The sequence below is a fragment of the Zonotrichia leucophrys genome, chromosome 2, assembly GCF_028769735.1.
Source record: "Zonotrichia leucophrys gambelii isolate GWCS_2022_RI chromosome 2, RI_Zleu_2.0, whole genome shotgun sequence".
NCBI classification, from domain to species: Eukaryota; Metazoa; Chordata; class Aves; order Passeriformes; family Passerellidae; genus Zonotrichia; species Zonotrichia leucophrys.
Window position 1 is genome coordinate 44,872,027 of NC_088171.1, and position 18,717 is coordinate 44,890,743.

The following is an 18,717-nucleotide window of genomic DNA, read 5'->3' on the forward strand; positions in this document are numbered from 1 at the left end:
GCTTTTGTTGTTGTTGTTGCTGTTTGAAGAGGGTTTGCACAATCTTCTCTCGCTGTTACTAAGTCAGGACAGGAGCACAGAGAAGCTTCAGCCTCCCTCACTGTGGCCCTGTGCACCCAAGCCCTGGTCTGTAGATAATGGCTCCTTTGTAGGACAGCTCCCGTTGCTTTCCTTGCCCACGGCAGTCTGAAATAATGAGTCCAACAGTAGGTCTCTGCACAAAAAGCTCTTCCTGACTTCCTAGAGCAAAAATGTTTGCCAAGTACTGCTTAGGCAGGCGCTGTTTGTCTTGCTGCAAGGTCCGAGGTAGCAGCAGAGGCCAGAAGGGGTCAAACACCAGACTGAACTCGTTGTGCATTTTCATTTGCTGTAGAAAATGTAAATGTGCAGCTCAAAAGTTTCCACTGTATCTCTGGCAATTAGGACTCGATCCAAAGCTCGCTAAAGTCATTGGGAGCCTTTCCACAGGCTTTAGAACAGGAGTTACATAAGTTTGTGCTGTTTAAAGGGGGTGCCCCAGGGAGGCTGAACGCATGAGCTGACTCGACAGCCACATGCCTGCTCTGCCATGTCATGCAGAAAGGCTGTTCTCAAAGTGCCCATGAAGGGTCCCGTGCAGCACCAGGCAGCGTTAACTCCTGAGTGAAAAAACCTTCTAATGCTGTCCTGGGCCAGGCCACTGGCTCCTCATGGAGCGCCCCAAAGCCCGGAGATAAAACAAACACAAGCTGCTGAGGCCTGAATTGCTTATTTTTTCTGTTAAGGAGGGTCACAGTTCTGTCACTTGTGTGCAAATAAAAGCGTCACAAGGAAGTTTCCAAGTGGTAGAACCCTGAGGATTTCATAGTCTAGGAAGTGAAATACTCCTAACCCCAGACTTTTCTGAGACTCATTTAAGACGTAAACCATAGTCTTTTAAAACATTGCTGTAAAGGAATTCCTTCATTTCCTTCATATACACAACTATACACACCATTTCCAGGCTCCTCATGTGAGTGTACAGTGGGGAGAAGCACTGCAGAGGATCCTGTGGAGATTTGAACCATTGCACCGTGTTGTCAGGAAGTTTTTATGGCTAAATGCACATCCACACCCTCTGTGTACCTTCTGCTGTCACTCTGCTGCATTTCATCCTTGAGTTAATTCATTTTGTACCTAATATGCCCTTCCTGGTGCACTGTGCACGAGGCAAGACCACAGTTCACACCACAGAGATGTCAGGTCAATCAGCCTTCTTATTAGGGTTGAATGGATTTAATGTAGCCATAAAATAAGGTTCCAAAAGCATGAATTTGACACATAGCATTTAAAACACAAACCAGTTTGGTCTGTTCTGACTTTGTGCTCCTGTACCTTAGAAACAGCCCCTTATGAAAAAAGTTAATGGTGTGAGCTGACCTTTGAAAATATTATTATTTGCTATAATGTGCTTGCATCAGTCTGTATTACTGTTGTGCCAGCAGATCATAAGGACTTACAGTCCTTACTCCAAAGGGCTCATACTCTAAGTAAAATCAGCTCCAAGAGCTTTAGGCAGCCAAAATGAATGCAAAGACTGAAGAACTGCACTTTGAACATTTGCTATCTCACCTGGAATATCAAAGTTTGGCAAGGAGAACTTGATAGCAGCCAGAAGGCTTCCTTTCACTGGTGGGAGAATTGAAGGTAAGCTGAGGCACCAGGGGACAGCTGGCATTGTACCCACCATGGTGCTCCACTTAGTATGGGTGTATTTGTGAAGCACAGACAGAGGGACGAAAAGGAAGGAATGTCACAGGTGCTGGAAAAGTCCATTTCTGGGACAAATGCCTCCTGTGCCTGAGTACAGAAATTTAGAATATCATTTTCTCAGGCTTAAGTCAAAGTTGCCAATAAGGGCAGTCCAGTATCAGGGAATTCAGTAAGAACCCCACTTTGTAAGACTTTGCCTGTCCTTAATGATAGAAAAGTAAGTGGGAGCTCTAGGCAATCAAGTCACTGCAAATCCAGACAGAGCATGCTTGGGTGATGATGCAGAGCATCTAAAAATACCATTTCCAGCTTTACTTTTGCTTTCCAGCAAATTAATTCTACTTAGCAGGGCCAACAAAACCCACTGTGAAGTCCTTATCATCAGCTGTTCCTCTCTAAATATACAGCACTGGCTATTTTTACAATTATCTGCTAAGCTGAATATTTTTCCAGTAGTTAGGGGTACACATTAGCTCTGGTGGTTACTGAAGGAATTACTGTGGGCCATCCAACCAGCAGAAAAAAATGTCCTAAAAAGTTATAGCTTTTAGGGCCACAGTGGCTCTGCAGAGGCTTTTAAAGCAAGAGTGGCAGATGAGTAAAACCTGACTGCCACAACCTGGGATGGCCAAATGTCATGGGAGTTATTGTTTATTGTCAGATAAATTACTGATGTATTATTTCCTATAAATATTTATTCATACTTTACAAGCCACCTAAAGGTACGAGCTAAATGCATCTGGTTTCCCATGCCTGATGTGTGGTGACCTGCTACCACAACAGAGAGACTCTCTGCTGCCCCAGAGAGACTATAAATGTTTATAGGGGCAAGCCTCAGATTTATCAGTATTTCAAGATGTGGAGATGGGTATTAGGTGGGTTTTCAGCAAAAATCAGGGTTTCTAACCTCAGGGCATGATATGTAGAAGAGCTGACAAGTTCTTTATTCTTTCAGGAATATCCTGGACAAAAACATTGATCCAATGGTGATGGGGGTTTTGTGTGTGTGAGGTGTGAGAGAAGAAAGAACACACAAAAACATCCAAAAATTTTAGTCGTCATTACAATCATCATAATCTAGTATCTCATAATATCTGCCAATGTACTTTATCTTGTGTGCTCAGAACAGCAGGCTCAAAGTTTCCTGTACCATTATCTCCACACACCAAATCCAAAGTAAATCGTCATCCTTTCCTCTTTGAATTTGTTCTGTGGCAGCAACTTGTCTTGGCATGAAATATTAGCCATATGGACACTAGAATATCTGCTTTGACCTTGACCTCAGAATAAGCACTGCCAAATATGTGAGGATAACTCCTGCCTTTTATTTCCAAGAGTGATGCTCCATGGGTACAGCCCGATCTGCTCTCCTGGTTGCATCTCAGTGTAGAGAATTAATGGGTTTTAATTTGAATAGGTGCTCTGCTAAGAGCATATTGTCTGTGGCTGGCTAGGAACTGGGAAGCAGTATCCCAGATGATGGTTTATTTGGCAGAGATATTTATTCCAGAAGTTAAAAAAAAAGAAAGCTAATTTTAGCATCAGGCAGTGGAAAGTGTACTACTTGTAATTGGCTCTCACCATGTTATTTAGTTAGTGTTTTCATCTTCTGGATGCTCTTCCAAGTAACAGGAGTCTGCTGGGGGCAAGATGAGCTGATTTTTTTTGATTGCAGAGCTCTGTGCTTCTCTGGTTCAGAAATGATGGGTAGTGATCGCAGTAGAACATTTAGCTGGGTAAGAGGAACAGATACTGCTCCTTTGGTGAGTTTTTGCTACATGTATTGCAATGATCATGCATGGGTGTGAATGATATTTAGGATTCAGAATAAACTCATTTCATCACCTTTGCATTTGCCCAACATGAAACAGAATCAAGGCCAGCAGACTCCTAATCAGAGATCTTCTTTCATTTTCCCAAGTCCCTGTCTTCCTTTGGCCCATAAGAGACACTCCCAAAGACTGTAGAACTAAATGGCATAACCAGGCTCATGGAGAAAGCTGGCCAACTAGGAAGGGTGGGGCAGGAAGGCATTCCATAGTCCTGGCTGGAAGTTGATCATCACCCAGTTTGGAGTCCTGCAGTTTTGGCGAACTCATCTCCCTGATTTGTTAAGACCATGACAACATTTTTCACCTCGACGCTGCTGGTTGAAATCCACCCTAGCACAGTGCTAATGGTGCCATCTGATGATGCTCAGTGGACTGTGCAAAATGGATTTATTCCATGTGCTTCCTGGTGGGCAGAGATCCACATTACACTCGACAGCTTCAACATATGGAAATGGTGACATGTGATTGATGTGGTCCCTGCAGGTCACACTAACTCAGGGCGTATTAGCCCTGCATCCCAGGGAGGCTTATGCTACTGCAGCTGCCCACCTCCATTATCTGAACTAGGAATAAATGAAAGAATTGATGTTCCCAGCAGTGTGGATCTGGCACCTCATGAAATTATATGCAGCACTGAGGGAGGTGGGAGGCAAAATGCACACAATTCGACCCCACAGCGCATGTGAGCAGAGAACATGTTACAACCAAACTTTGGTTATGGGTGCGAAGGGCAGTTGTGTTAGATCACAATAATCACAATGTTTTTTGAAATGGCTGGGATAGCTGTGTTTTCTTGTTAGTTTTTGACATTTGGAGTGACTAGATTTTCCAAAGTCACTAAGTAAAGCACAGCATGTATAATAACCCAGGTAGCCCTCTCATCAGACATCCCTTCTTGACCTAATTTTCAGCAAGGCCTAAGCAGCTGCTCTTTCAAAAAACAGATTGCTTAATGGCAGCCAAAACTGGAGGCAGCCAAATTTAGGATTTTGCGGCCAAAGGAGTGAGCAGACTGAGGTTTCCTATAATGATATGGACATTCATCTGGACACCTCCTGGCCACGATGAAAATGAGGACGTCTGTTGTTTCTGCCCCTGAAATGTAGGATGCTTTTTAGCTTCTACAGGGAAATCATTTGCCTATGGCATTTTAAAGCTTCACATGCGTCAATACTGCAAGGTCCTCTCTTTTCTTGCAACAGAAATTCCCTGTAATCTTTCTCATCGCTCTCATGACCATGGGGTCACCAACAGCTCCTGCAGATTTCTTTCTCTTCCTACTTTCACAGAGAACCAGACAAAGCTGGATGCTAACTCTTCTGTCCTTCTGCAGAACATGGAAGGTATTCCTTCCTGCCAGACACACAAGCCATGCTGTCCCCATCAACCCCTTCCTCCCCAGTATCTCACCTTCTTTTTGTGTTTTTTCCTCAGGTGTTCTACTGATCTTGGCACTGACAGAAGAGCTGGTGTTTTCTGTTCAGGTACTGTCTCCCACTGTCTCCTCCTCTCAGGGCTTCCCGATGAACACTACAACTGTCACAGCCATGGGAACAACACCTCACCACAAAGACCACCCCACGGCAGAGCCCCTTCCCACGTCTGCTCAAGCCATGTCCCACCCCATCAGCCTGGTGGAGAAAGGCCCTTCCACCGGGCAGGAGCGAGAGAGTGGCCCTCGCATCGGTGAGAAGGAAACTTACCATTTGTACAACCAGAGTGCTTTGTACTCAGGACAGTCTCGCCCCAAGGGGAAAATATTCCAGGTTTTCAAAGGCAACTTCTCAGAGTCGACAGAGCCTTACCTAAAGACAACCCTGCACTCTCCCTTCCCTACCCTGAGGAGCCCTTTCACAGATCACCCGTTTCAGTCCCAGACCGCAGCATCCAGCGATCCAAATGGAATGGGGCTGGCAAGAACTACACACTCAGACCCTTCTCCCCACCGCAACTCCTCGGGAAGCCTTAGGGAAGCAGAGCAAGGGGATGGGACCGAGGTAGCAGTGCAGGAGGCAGATTTTGCCACCACAACTGCTGGACCATCAACTGATCCTGAAGCAGTGTCGGTGCCTTTTAAACCCACCCGCTATGGCATGTGGGATATGCTGAGCAAAAACAACTCTTGGGTAACCTTGAATTTCAGTACAAATGTCCCTGTGTTTGCTGGCTCTGGATCTGCTACAGCAGCAGCTGGTCACTCGGTTCAGACCAGTTTTGACATCAGCATCTCATCCTCGGCAGCGGGAGACGCCGAGGGACTGACTCCGACGCAGCACGGCACGGTGACCAATTCCGCGTCACCAGGCAGTGCTCTCTCCTCAGTGCCTGCCACCAGGTTGTCCAGCCCCACCTCCACAGCTGGCTCCACCGCCACCGGGAACTTCCTGAACAGACTGGTTCCTGCCGGGACCTGGAAACCAGGTGTGCAAGGAAACATCTCCCATGTCACCGAGGGGGACAAACCCCAGCACAGAGCAACCATCTGTCTCAGCAAGATGGACATTGCCTGGATCATTCTGGCTATCAGCGTCCCTATATCCTCATGTTGTAAGTTAATTGGCACTTTATTTTGCTTTCTCTTTCCTTAATATTCAGATTTCGGCCCACAATTCAAGGACTAGCTGGATACATAACAGAAGCAGGTCAGCTTGGCATGGATGAGATGTACAGGCATCACATTCACTCACCAAAGTGTTCAACTTCAAAATGCAGGACTAAAATGTTACATTCAAAGCATCCTCACTCTATTGCTATTAAAAATCTTATGGGGTAACTCTCCACTTGAGGGTGTAACACTAGCCTGAACAACTCTAGAATATAAGGCAGCTTTACTCCAAAGTGTTTAAGACAGTGATCAAAAACTTGATCAAAGACAGTGATTCTTTTAGACAGCAATTCTTTTATCTAGGAACTAGTATTTGCTGCCCTGAAATTGGAGTTAGAAAGCCCACTGCTAACCCAAAGGATTAATAACATCTGTAATGATTAATTATTCAGGAAACACCTGTTTTCCAGTGCAATAAAATATTTTATTGCAGGTAGTGCATGAGCTATCTGATTTTAAAATCTGATAACCAAAGTTTCCTCAATTTTAATTCCAATTTACAGTTGCCAAGGGAAGAGAAAGAAACCTTGGCCTTCAGACACCTGGAGTCAGCCACCTGCAGGACCAGGGCAGGTTGGGTTTCCAGAGCTGGCTCAGGGTCTTGTTGTTTGATTCAATTACAAAAAACACATGGGAAATTATGAGCAAGCTTATGAGTGCTTGCCAGGCCTAGCTGGGTTGTATCAGCTTGGTGGGACAATATATTCTCGCTGTCATGGGGTGTGATTATTCTGAACTGTCTGGAGTGAAACAAAACCAAACTTTTCCCAGCCTTTGCTGCCTGAGGAAACGTGAAGGGGTAGTAGCCAACAACACTGAGTATTAATGCTGTAATTTACAGCTGTGAGCTGTACTGAGGACAAGGCTAGATGACCTACCTGAGCCAGTCTCACACACAGCTTACTCCAGCCAAACAGGACAGTGCTGCTCTCTCCTGCTCTTTCTGATGTGCAGGCACCTGATCCTGCCCCTCTTCTTCTGCCTGGGCCTGACTTTTCACCTCCCCAACACACTTTCAGATTGTTAAAGTGGCCAAAAAATATTCACTTTGCTCATTGGTACTTCTGTTCACCCAGTGAGCTGAATCAGCTCCCCACAGAGTCAGATGAACATGAGACCCAGAAAGGATGAGGGTGCAGGAGTGCAGCCATACTAATGAGGGGACCATACTAATCCTTTCAGCAGCTGCAAATTATTGGATTGGGTCAGCATATTTGTTAGAGTCACACCTCTGGGACCATCAATTCTGCTATTGCCAACGTGGTTAAAACCACAAGTGAGAACAAAGCTTAAAGGCTAAAAGATGGGCAATCAAAGAGAAAGCAAAGCAGAATTTGCACGTACATTTCTGGGCAAGATGGGGAGGAGAAACTGGTACTTAGCAATCATGTGGTTGGAAGCATCAATATTTGATGATTTGATGAACTATGCCTTGTCTGTCCATCAATAGAACTAAAGGATCAAATAAATTCTTCCAAGAATTATGTTTTGGGCCAATATCCAGAAAGAAAGCTGAGCTGGATAGAAAACATCTAAATACAAAATAAGAAGTGTAAAACCATAAAACACAAGCATGTATAGCCAGTGGGTAAACTGGTCTGTATGTGCAGAGTGCCATATATGAGCTGAATAACAGTAACAATAACAACAGTAATAATGAGAAGTCTGATAGCAGGAGTGCTCACCCACTGTTCATTAAATAGAGGTGTTAGCACTTTTCTTCTTTTCATTCGTGCCATGTGTTCATGTGACTGCCTTATTCATAAGCTACATTAAAAAAAAAAAAAAGTTAAATGCTGTTTTGAAAATTATCTGTACCAGCTCTAACACAACTGAGTGTTTAAATAATTCAGGTATTTAAGTCCTGCTCTGAAGACCAGATTCCTGAGGATGGCCTTCATTGGGACTCCCCTTTTAAAATCCGGGGATCCTGGGATGTATTTCAGAGCTGAAACGAACGGCAGGCAGGCATTTAAATGGTATTTTTGGGGGTGATCTGGCTTTAGATCTAGGAAATCGATTCCATCCCGACGTCTGGCTGTCTAAAGCGCGCCGCACGCCGGAGGGACGCTGTGTTGTGAGCGCGGCGCGAAGGGGACTGTCGCCACCTCCCGGGCACAGGCGGGGACAGCCGGCCCGCGCTGGCACACGCTCCTCTCCTCTGGCATACGGCGGGCTGATGCCGGGAGAAGGATGAGGAGCAGATATTTGGGGTTCATTTCATCTTCAAACAGCGAAGAAGTTTTCCAAGAGAGGCTCTCTGGGTTGTTGTAGGATTGAGAAAAAAATAATGTCGTGCTCCCGCCTTGGGATGCTGAAAGGCTGTAGAGGCACAATCCTGTGCTGTGAAATAGCTGAGCTGCCTTAGGAGGGATCAAGCCGCAGGGGAAGTCACTGAGGACCCCTTACAGCTGTGGGCTGGTGGCTCTGCGTTCAGGCTGGCACCTTCAGCACCAGGCAGAGAGACAGCCTCAAGGCAGGGAAGTTAGCCACACACCCTGGAAAAACAGGGAAAGAGGTGAGGAGAGGCAACCCCGAGCCTGTGCATGAGGGTGCAGAGCTGCAGGAATCCAATTAACTCAGCTCCCTTGTCCTGCTAATGAGGGGTGCCCGGAGCCGAGCCAGCTCGCTGACCTCCTGTTTCCCAGAGCCTTTGAAGAGCTGTGCAGTGACCAGAGCATCTCTCCTCTGCCAGGAGCCCTTGTGTCTTTCCATATAATCTCTCCTCTGTGTGAGGAGTTACAAGGAGGCTGGAAAAGCTTTCTTTGGAGGGCTTCTGGGCACAGCTTGTGCTACCCAAAAGTCCTTGGAAGGGAAAACATATCACGATACTGCAAAGATGTCTCTGTCCCTCTCTGACCCCAACACACTGCTTGCTGTCACACATCTAGTGACAGGCACCTGATACATGAAAACCTCTGGGCATTTGAGCTTCTGTAGCAGGGGTAGTGACTTGCTAGAGAGCAACCACAGGAGCCTTTGGCTCCTCAGCCCCACTGGAGGAAGTGCTTGGGATGCAGCACTTCCCCTCACAGAGGACAGACCCTGCTGGGGTTTCCTTGCTGGCCCATCCCTGCTGTGGGGATTTGCACCAAAGGGCAGGAAGCAGCAGGATGTTTGTTCAGCAGCACTGTGCCCTGACATCTGAGCCCCACTGGGGACTGGCAGGTCCCACCAGCTGTGCTGTGGCACAGCTGAGGGGCTGGAACACATGCCTGGAGATCTGTGCCTCAAGAACTCCCCTGCTTAAAAAAGAGCTGGGATTTAGCCTCCCACCCTTACAATTAATACTTCTGTACAGATGCACAGATTTCTGAGTCCCACTGAAATCCCTGAAACTGCTAGCTAGAAGGATGATGCTTTGAGTAGGAATGCACAAGCCATGTCTGCTGCATGAACCTAGGGAAATCATTTCACCTTTTGGCAGCTCAGTTTCATGGTATAAATAATGACAGTAATGTTGCTAATGCCATGGGAGGGCTGCAAAAACGAAGGATTCTGTATCATTCCCTTTCCCAGAAAAGCAAAATCATATACAACAGTGATGTCATTATTTTCTTCATGTCAGTTTGAGCTGGGTTTGCAGTGTCCTTCAGGCAGCCTTGAACATTTTTGTGCACGTTCTGTTGTACATGTGTAGGTGCCTCTCTCTGCAATGCAGAACAAGAACAATATGAGCTCATTTTAAAACTCACTGTTACAGTCCTTGGGCTCCTGGTTCTTGCGTCACTGGAACTACAGGATGACACAATAAAATGTGGGAGAACAGGAACTTGCAAATCAGATGCACAGGAGTCAATTTATCCAGTCAGTTCTGCTGACACAGGAGAATATGAGAGGAAGGCTGAGCCTCTCAGCACAGGCATCAGCAGAACTCAGAGAATATGTGAAGAATTGCCTTGGGCCCAACCTCGCTTAGCTCACATTTCATGCACTGGAATGCTTTCCAAAATTACCTCACTCACCTTCTCCATCACAAAACCTATGCCTGCTTTCCAGTCTGAAGTGAGAGAGATCCCAAGCCCTGAGCTTGATCCCCAGGTGTGAACTCAGGCTGAGCTGGAGTGACTCCTGTCTCCAGATGTAGTCAATAACCAAATCCATCCTGATACCTTTATCACAGCCAAGTATGTGCTGCTACATATAGGAAACCAGGGAAATAGAAAAAAATAAATAAAAAGCATTTTTAGTCATTGAGAGAAGTGTTCTTTAAACTTAGTTTATGTTGTGATCTGCAGGCATAGGAAGAAGTAAATGAAGATCCTTCGCCCTGAATATTGCATGACTTTTAAGTGCTTACAATTTCAGGTCTGTTAACACTGTGTTTTGTGTGGGGGCTGGAAAGTGGGGGAAGGGAGCATGCAGCTGTGTAAGACTGGTAAAATATTTTAGTGAGTTGAAGGGAAAGACTGTCAGAAAACTGTAGGGAATTGGTATGATCTCGTTACACTGCATTAATGAAGCTGGATTGGATGTGGTAAATAATCATAGTGGGTTATATTTGAAAAAAAAAACTAGAGATTAGAAAAGAGACATGGAATTACTCAGGAGTGGAGAAATGCAACAAGTTCCACTTGTGCCATGATGTAGCACAAAAAGAGGCTGAAGCTTACATATATAGGAGAGATTTCTGACAGCACAGTGGAAGTTTTTAATAAAAAAGGCAAAACAACGTGGAGGAAGTGATGGTTGAAGGTGAAAGTACTTATACAAGAGTAGTGTAAGCATGTCCCTACAATGGAAATTAAACATTGAAACAAAATTTGTGGGAATAGGATGGACATCTGGTCACTCTGTATCCTTAAATAAAGCTGAGTATTTTCCTGTGAGATGTGCTATATCTTAAATACAGGTTATGTTAAAGGTAACAGGTGAAAGCCTCCTGGTGTGCAGGTGCTAGATGGGTGACAGTAGGTGATGGACATCTTCCCACTAGCCTAGAAACTTGTAAATCTGTGAGAATCTTGTTTCTCCCATTCGTGGGATGTTTTATGTCACAGGTGGAGGGGCAGATAATGCAGATGTAACTTGCCCTATGCCAAAGAATGTCCAGTGTCAGAGCTGGAACTCCTCAGCAGCTCAGCCCCTTAACATGTGAAAAGACATGGGTTAGAAATGCTTCCAGAATCTCTGAACTTCCAGAGACCCCTGATAATTCCTAGCATTGTCACAGTCTCTGTACAAGGGACTTCAGGCTGACACAGGGACAACACTGACATGTCCTCCTCGTGGCACTCACTGTCGACTTGAACACTGAGCAGGCAAAGGGAAGTTAGCTGAGATTTTCTGACGCACAGAAAGCAACCAGAGGATTGCTTGAAAACCAGGGAAGAGTTAGCCACACAATATACCAGGATAGATGAACAGGGTGGTGCAGCTACTAATTCTCTCCTCAGCTCTGTTGTTGTCATTTCTGCCATTTGTGCCTTCCAAACCATCTCTGCCCTCTGTGTATTTCATCCACCTGATATGGCCTCCCTGGACATCAGAGTTGTCTGTCTGGAAGAGTTTTTCTGTAATACATGTAATTCTAATTATGGGAACAAAAGGATATCTAGGAATATAAAAGCTGTACCCTAGTGTTCTGGAAGTCGGAGGTCCTGTGTTGGCTACATTAATTTCACTAAAATATGCCCCAAATATGGCATGTTATGTGGTAGATGTGGCACTTAGTGCTGTCACTTAGTGGTGGATCTGGCAGTGTTAAGTTAATGGTTGGACTCAACTTTCCTTAAGGTCTTTTCCAGCTTATGATTCTGTGAAAAGGGCAGTTAATATAAGATGAAGAGGGACCAGCTCCATTCCAGCCCTGCTGTCCTCACTCACCCTCTCAAATGAGGTCTCTTCTGCTTTGAATTGGGGCAGCTTAGGTAGACATCCTTCTGCTGAAATACATATTTGTGGAAGCTCAGGAACCCATTTTCCATGCTCTTCCATCCATTTTCTTGTGTGTGCACCACAGTTGGAGGCCAAGAGTGTAATTAAGAGAGGGAGAATTTTTGCTGTATGTATCTACACATGGCAAGGCCATTTCCTGCTGGAAGAAGCTGGGATCTTTCTCAACTCAGTGTCACTGGCTTTCCAGCCCCTAAACCCCAAATCTGATACTTCTCTGTCAGCAACCACAATATTTTATAAGCTGTAAAACCTCAGGCTTTCAAAAAAAACTTTGCACAGAGTTGACTTTACTGGGGCTCTCACATCCTCAGGCACCTTCAGAAATGCTCTGTGCCTTAGGGATGGATCTCTTGTTGCTGGATACTGAAAAGCTCCAAGGACTGTTTGCTCTCACCAGCAGTGGTGAGGGCTAAATGCAGGTCCTGCATCACTTTCTAATCTGCCCAAGCCTGCAGGCTGGGCTGGGACACGGAGAGGGCAGCAGCCAAAGTAGGGATAAAAGGTGCAGCCCTTCAGGAGGACAGGCATTTCCCCAGGCAGGGAGAGCAGTTCTGAGGGGGTTCTGCACCCCCACCATGAGGTGCAGCAGCAAGATTTAGACTATTGGGCTGTCAGCAAATGAAGTTGTTAGTGACAGAACTGCCTGAACTGAAAGACATTGATTTTTAAATTTTTTTTATTATTATTCTTAGTAGTTTATTCTCTTTTTTTTTTTTTTTTAATAGAGCTCTAGCCTTGCACTTTTGTGTTGCCATTTTTCTGTGGTAGATGGGATAAGGACTGAGATCCATGGCACATGGGTAGCTGCAATGTTTGTTAAAACATACATAGCAGCAATGATCTCTCTGCAGTCTGTTCTTTCCTCTGAGTTATCATTCTAATACATAATTATACCTGTAGCTGAGGAAATAATATATTTTTCTGCTTCATGAATATTTTCTCTCTCCTCTTCTACCATGAGGGATTTAGAAATGATAGAGGGAATTTACAGCAGGGCATTTCCTATTTCACAGGTACAAATCAAAGCAAGTACATGTACATGTTCATGAATTCCACAGGTGTAAGGGGAGCAGACAGAGCTCACACATCACAGCTCTGAGCAAGCCCTTGCACAGACCCCAGCTCCTGCCTGAGCCAGGGCTGGTGGGAGCAGTAAGTCTCCTGCTCTGGGTTTGCCTGTCTCTCCTAAAGTAGCCAAGATTACCCATCTGAATGGCAACAGAGATGGATAAACTGAAAGCAATTCCAGAAAATAACACTCAGCCAGCTTTGTGTTCAGCTGCCTGCTGGAAGAGAATTACCTGGGCATTTCTGGAGCCTGGGGATTCCTGTGGCCCTGGGACCAGACAGACTCCTCCTGAACATCAGGAGTTTCACTTGCTGGTCAATTTGTCTTGCCTAGCTGCTCGGCTTTAAGTTTGGATATTTCAGATTGTAAAAGCTTAAGTGAGTTCTGAAGGCAAGGAAAAAATAACACTCTCAGACATCACCCAATGCCCAGGCAAGTGTAGGGGAACAGGTTACCCTTATCAGTAGATTCCACAGCTGATGGAGACAGGCAGGAAAACCCCAGCTCTGGCATGAACACTATCCTGGAAGGGTAAGGTGTGTGAGACCGGTGCCACAGGGGATCTCCACACCACCTTACCCCTCTCTCATCCTACTCAGGAGCCCATCTGTTCCTCTGGCTGGTTGCTGATGTGTTGGAACATGGTCACAAACCAAAATCCAAGTTACAAATGGCAGGCAACAGAGGCAGGGATCAGTGGCACTTCAGGACAGAAACTTTTGGTGTTGAAGCTGTGGCATTTATGAATTTGCTGTTTGAAATAGGACAGGTATCTCTCACTGCCCACTTGCCAATGTGCTCATCTCTGCAGCCTCTGAACACACCAGATGCAGAAAAGATCCCCACAGAAGCATCTTAGTCCCTGAGGAATGCCCTCTCTCCTAGAGGGTCTATAAATTCCTTCTTGGGTATTGAATTGCCATCAGTTACAACAACAAAGCTTTTCATTAATCAGGCAGCCACATCTTGAAGACTATACACTCACATCAATAAGAAAGCAAAAACTGCATATTCTGCCAAGCCCAAAGCCTCATCTGCTTGGCCCAGATTCTGACATAATTGTGTAGGGTTTGCTAGCAGAGAGCTGGGACTGACTGAGACTGAAGCATATGAATGCAGGTCACCAGCCCTCTCCTTAGGCAACATAAAGTACAAATCCATGGTACTGATGAGTCCTTATTGCAAGGAAATAACCAGGTTTTTGGCATGTTTCTATTAACAGCAGTTCTGCTGACAGTCTGCTGCATGAGAAGGAAGAAGAAGACATCTAACCCAGAGAACAACCTGAGCTATTGGAATAATGCTATTACCATGGACTACTTCAACAGGCATGCTGTAGAGTTACCAAGAGAGATCCAGTCACTGGAGACTTCAGAGGTACCTCACTTGCAGAGCTGGTGTCTGAAAACTGGAACTGAAGCCATGCAGGGAAGAGGGGAGAGGAAGTCATATTAATAAAGCCTTGAAATCCCTACACACGTTCAGGGGAACAGCTTTCAGGGAAGGACACCCTCCTACACATGTATTAGATGGGATAAACATCTCAGCAAAACTGGATTGCCATCCTATTCCCAGCCACTGCAGATGTGTTCCAAATTGCTGCGTGGTGATGGGTGTTAACCACTTCTTGGTGAATTTGTTCCTGGGTTTCTCTTCCTTGTGAGCCTACAGCCAATGTCAAGCCATGCCATGGTGGCTTAAGGAGAGCCCTTTGGCTCTCGTGGCTCATTACTGACAGTCAGTCTCAGCATAAAAGAAAGGAGGCTGGTGGGAGTTAGTAAAACAAAGAAATTGTGTACGTTTATGTCTCAGGAGCTGCCTGTAACTTCTCAAATACCAGTTCAGGGAATGAGTGTTCCCACTACAGAAGTAATCAGAACATCAGTATGGGGGGGATATGGTGGTGTGGTGTGCACTCAGTCTTTACTTAAGGGGTCTGACTGGTTTGGTGGGATTATTCACACATGAGCAGGTGATCCTACTGACAGAAATCTATTCCCTGGCCTCAGAGACAGAATAATTCAGTTCATGTCAAAGATAATTAAAACCTAGAAACAGTGGAGAGTCTGAGTTTATGTTAAAATGATTTTCAGATCAGCTAGCTGACTAACTCATGTAACTAAATTTAAAAAAAAAAGTTTAGAAAGGAGCCTCTGAGATGTGATTAGACAGTCACAGTCACGTCATTAACCTCACCCTGCTGGCAATCATGTTGCTCAAGCTAAGGCAGGACCTGGTCTGGCTTGCCCAGAATCAAATGTCAGGCCTGTTCACATACAGGGTGGTCTTCAAAAGCTGAGTCATTTAAACCTGATCAGAATATGACTGAACTGGGGCATGCTTGGGTGGCTTGGACCCCTATGTGTGGCTTTCTAACCTTAAAAAATAAGTTGATATGCACCTTTGAGGAGTCAAGCCCAGCTGAGAGACAGGAAACACTTGGAATGAGTCAATAAAGTGGGAAAAAAAATAAAGAAATTAAAGAAATGTGAAAGTTCCAAAGGGATTGGAAGTTTGGTGCAGCTGACTTCTGGGTCCCCAGAAAGAATCAGCAGATCCTCAGAGGAACCTTTCACTCCTGCCTGACAAAGGGAAAAGCCAGCTCACTAAACCTGGCTCTGCAGAGTCACAGTCTACCAAATTCAGGCACCTTTGGGGGACTGGGAGGAATGCCCTGAGTGCCTGTGGAGGCTGAAGTGCTCAATCTGCCTCTTTGTTTTTCCCCAGGACCACCTGTCGGAGCCGCGCTCCCCGGCCAACGGCGACTACCGGGACAGCGGGATGGTCCTGGTGAACCCCTTCTGCCAGGAAACGCTGTTCGTGGGACACGAGCAAGTCTCTGAAATATGACCCCTCAGCTGCCCCCGGCCTGCAGTTTCATCTCTACCGTCTCCAAATTATAAATAAATATATATATATTATAAATATAACCTTTGTGTAACCCTGAACTACAAAAAATGTTTTCAGCTTTTCTTTTGTCCCTCAGAATTGTCAGCCCCTTTTTTATAAGTGTGGTAAAACTTTACACAACAAACTGTGGCTTTATAAAATAAAGGTATTTCTAAGCAAAGCATCTGTCAAGTGGACTGTATCCTTTCTGTGACTCCAGTACTGCCTGAGCACCAGCTGGGGTGAGCCCTTTGCTGTCCAACTTCCAGTCTGAGCTTCAAAACTCTTTTATATGACCAAGGACAAAAATGGCTCTTTTTTCCTGCATAAGTGTTTTAACCACACAATACATTGGACTTACAGCTGCTACACTTCAGCCCAATAAACCTAGAATTATTTCCTGAAGAACAAACAGCCTCAAAAGAAGGCGTGTAAAGTTCTCCCTTCAGATGAACAGAAAATTCCTTTCAGTTTATCAAAAATCTTGCAATCTAGTGACCAGGGACTACCACCAAATGAATGCTGTCACTTTGACCACATTTCCACTTTCCCACTGTTTTATTTATCTTGTGTGTTTAGACTGCTGGTGCCACTGGATCAAGTTTCCTCATACTCTCTTCTCCTCTCTGAGACTTTCTTTTCCCCCTTAGGAAGGAAAACAAAGCATTTTGGAGCAAAATGGCAATTCTTTCCTACCCTGTTAAGTGCTAGATTGCAGACTCTAACAGTGTTAGGGGAATAGTAAGGGTGAACATAGCTTAAATAATGGATTAAAAATAGGTTGCTGCAAGGCGAGATTAATACGGAACATGGAATGACTTGGCCCACATTGATGCTCTCTCTTTGAGTAACCCAGAACTCTTATTGTGAGACCAATTCTCAGTTTTGCTTCTCAAATTGCTTTTTTATATCATTCAGCAAGTGAAATGGCTTCTGTCCTTTTTAAGTCTTGTCCTCCTTCTCCCCACCTCTGGCCGCCAGTCCTGCTGGACAATGTTCTGCTTTCACTCCTCACTTGATCAGGAGCAGGCTGTGATGGAGAGTTCAGCCCCTGGCTGCTCCCTGCCACTGGCTGCTCAGGTTTCATGCTTGGCTGCATGAAAGGGAAGTTTCAGCAGGACAGGGTTAGTGTAGCACCATTAACCATATGCCTTGTTCAAGATGAGCCACAGCTGGTGCTAGAAAAGAGACTTACAGCAGTGGCACATCTGGTCCAGCTGTGCCCACTTGCTGACAGTGTCCCAGGGGCTGCTGTTAGTCAGAGCAACATGACAGCTTCACTAAAGGATGGCTGGAGTCAGACCCAGACTTGGCTCAGGGACCACAGAGGCCTCATTGCTCCTCCTTTCTCCCCATCCCACACATGCACTTCTGCTGTGCCGAGGCACAAACCTGAATGTGGAGTACAGGCTTCCAGAAACAGGAAGATTGTAATGTTACAGGAATTCTCCTGGGTATTTCTCTCTGCATTGGAGAGCAATGCGGGGCTTTCTCATGAGGTGATGGGGCAGGCAGGATGACAAGGCTGTCTATGGACATGGATGGGCACTTTGGGAATAGATCTTTTCACCATGGGATAAATGCTATGCAATGTGATACCTGTGATCCTCATGATCAATTGCTAAACAGCCTCCTAGAAACCACTGTTTGATAGAAGAGTAAAAATTCCCTAGGGGTATTGCCAAGAGCAAAAGCAATCCTGCAAGGACCTGTGTTTTTATTTAAAGAGGGAGGTGGACAGAGGGAACAAGGTTACAGAAAGCTAAATTCAGATGTTTGAAAAAAGACCCCATATTATTATATTTGTTTTCTGTACATGGTGTTACTTTTGAAAGGGAGGTTTTCTAATTAGACACAGAGCAGCTACATTGAAAATACTGTGTAAGAAATACTGGAGGATGCTTCCCATTCAACCAGCACAGTTTGTTTGGTAATCTAAAGGCAGAGTACCAAAACTAGAAAAAAGTATTTGCAAAGCTGAGAGACGCTGCACTGTTCCCTGTCTTCACACAACCTGGAAATGGTGACCTGACTTTAGGCAGCCTTGCAATTCTCCAACTTAAAAAACAAGTGAAACAAACTCCAGCCATCAACCTGTCGAGCCAGGATTAGGCACCAGTGGAAGACAGGGATTTCTGATTTATCCTGTCTCGCCAAAGACTCACCACTGCCCCTGCACAAACCTACACAGCATTAGGGCAATGCCCAACATCAGCACATTACAGTCGTGCCTACAGAGATGTGCACACAGTGATCCTACTCTGGAACAGCATCCTGGCTGTGAAGTTTCCCTGTGTGTAGGTAGAAAAAGCCAGACCTAACATTGTGTTGTGAAGAATTGCACTGTACCAAGAACACATCCTACTTAATACTTATTATTACCTATACACTACCCACCTGATCACTAGTAGCTAAAGAATAGTGACATAAAAAGAAGAGCAGGGGAAATCTCCCCCTTTCCCTGCAATAAGTCTCTAGGATTGTTTTGCCCTTTTCTTCTAATTCACAGTTGCCTCACTGTGTCACCACGTTACACAGGCCAAGAAGTGAAACAGGCCCTTGCTGAGCAGACGAAGTGCAATTGATTATGTGAAGTTAAACTGACTGAGAAGGGGTGGACGTGAGGGTGCTTGTCCCTGTAAAATCTGCTGGGATTGTGTCAATATCCTTTGGGTGGGTGGTGAAGCCAAATT

At 45.3% G+C, this 18,717-nt stretch overlaps 1 protein-coding gene across 6 annotated transcripts in view; it reads left to right on the top strand.

Moving 5' to 3' along the window:
* The window catches only part of TMEM108 (transmembrane protein 108), a 161,384-nt gene extending 145,176 nt beyond the window's left edge, over nt 1-16,208 (top strand). For all 6 annotated transcript variants that reach the window (XM_064703346.1, XM_064703344.1, XM_064703343.1 and 3 more), the window contains 3 exons: nt 4,998-6,110; nt 14,358-14,512; nt 15,863-16,208. In XM_064703346.1, coding sequence (XP_064559416.1) covers nt 4,998-6,110; nt 14,358-14,512; nt 15,863-15,985 — 1,391 coding nt within the window. In that variant the 3' untranslated portion in view covers nt 15,986-16,208. The remainder of the gene's footprint in view (nt 1-4,997; nt 6,111-14,357; nt 14,513-15,862) is intronic.
* Nucleotides 16,209-18,717: the final 2,509 nt, after the last annotated feature.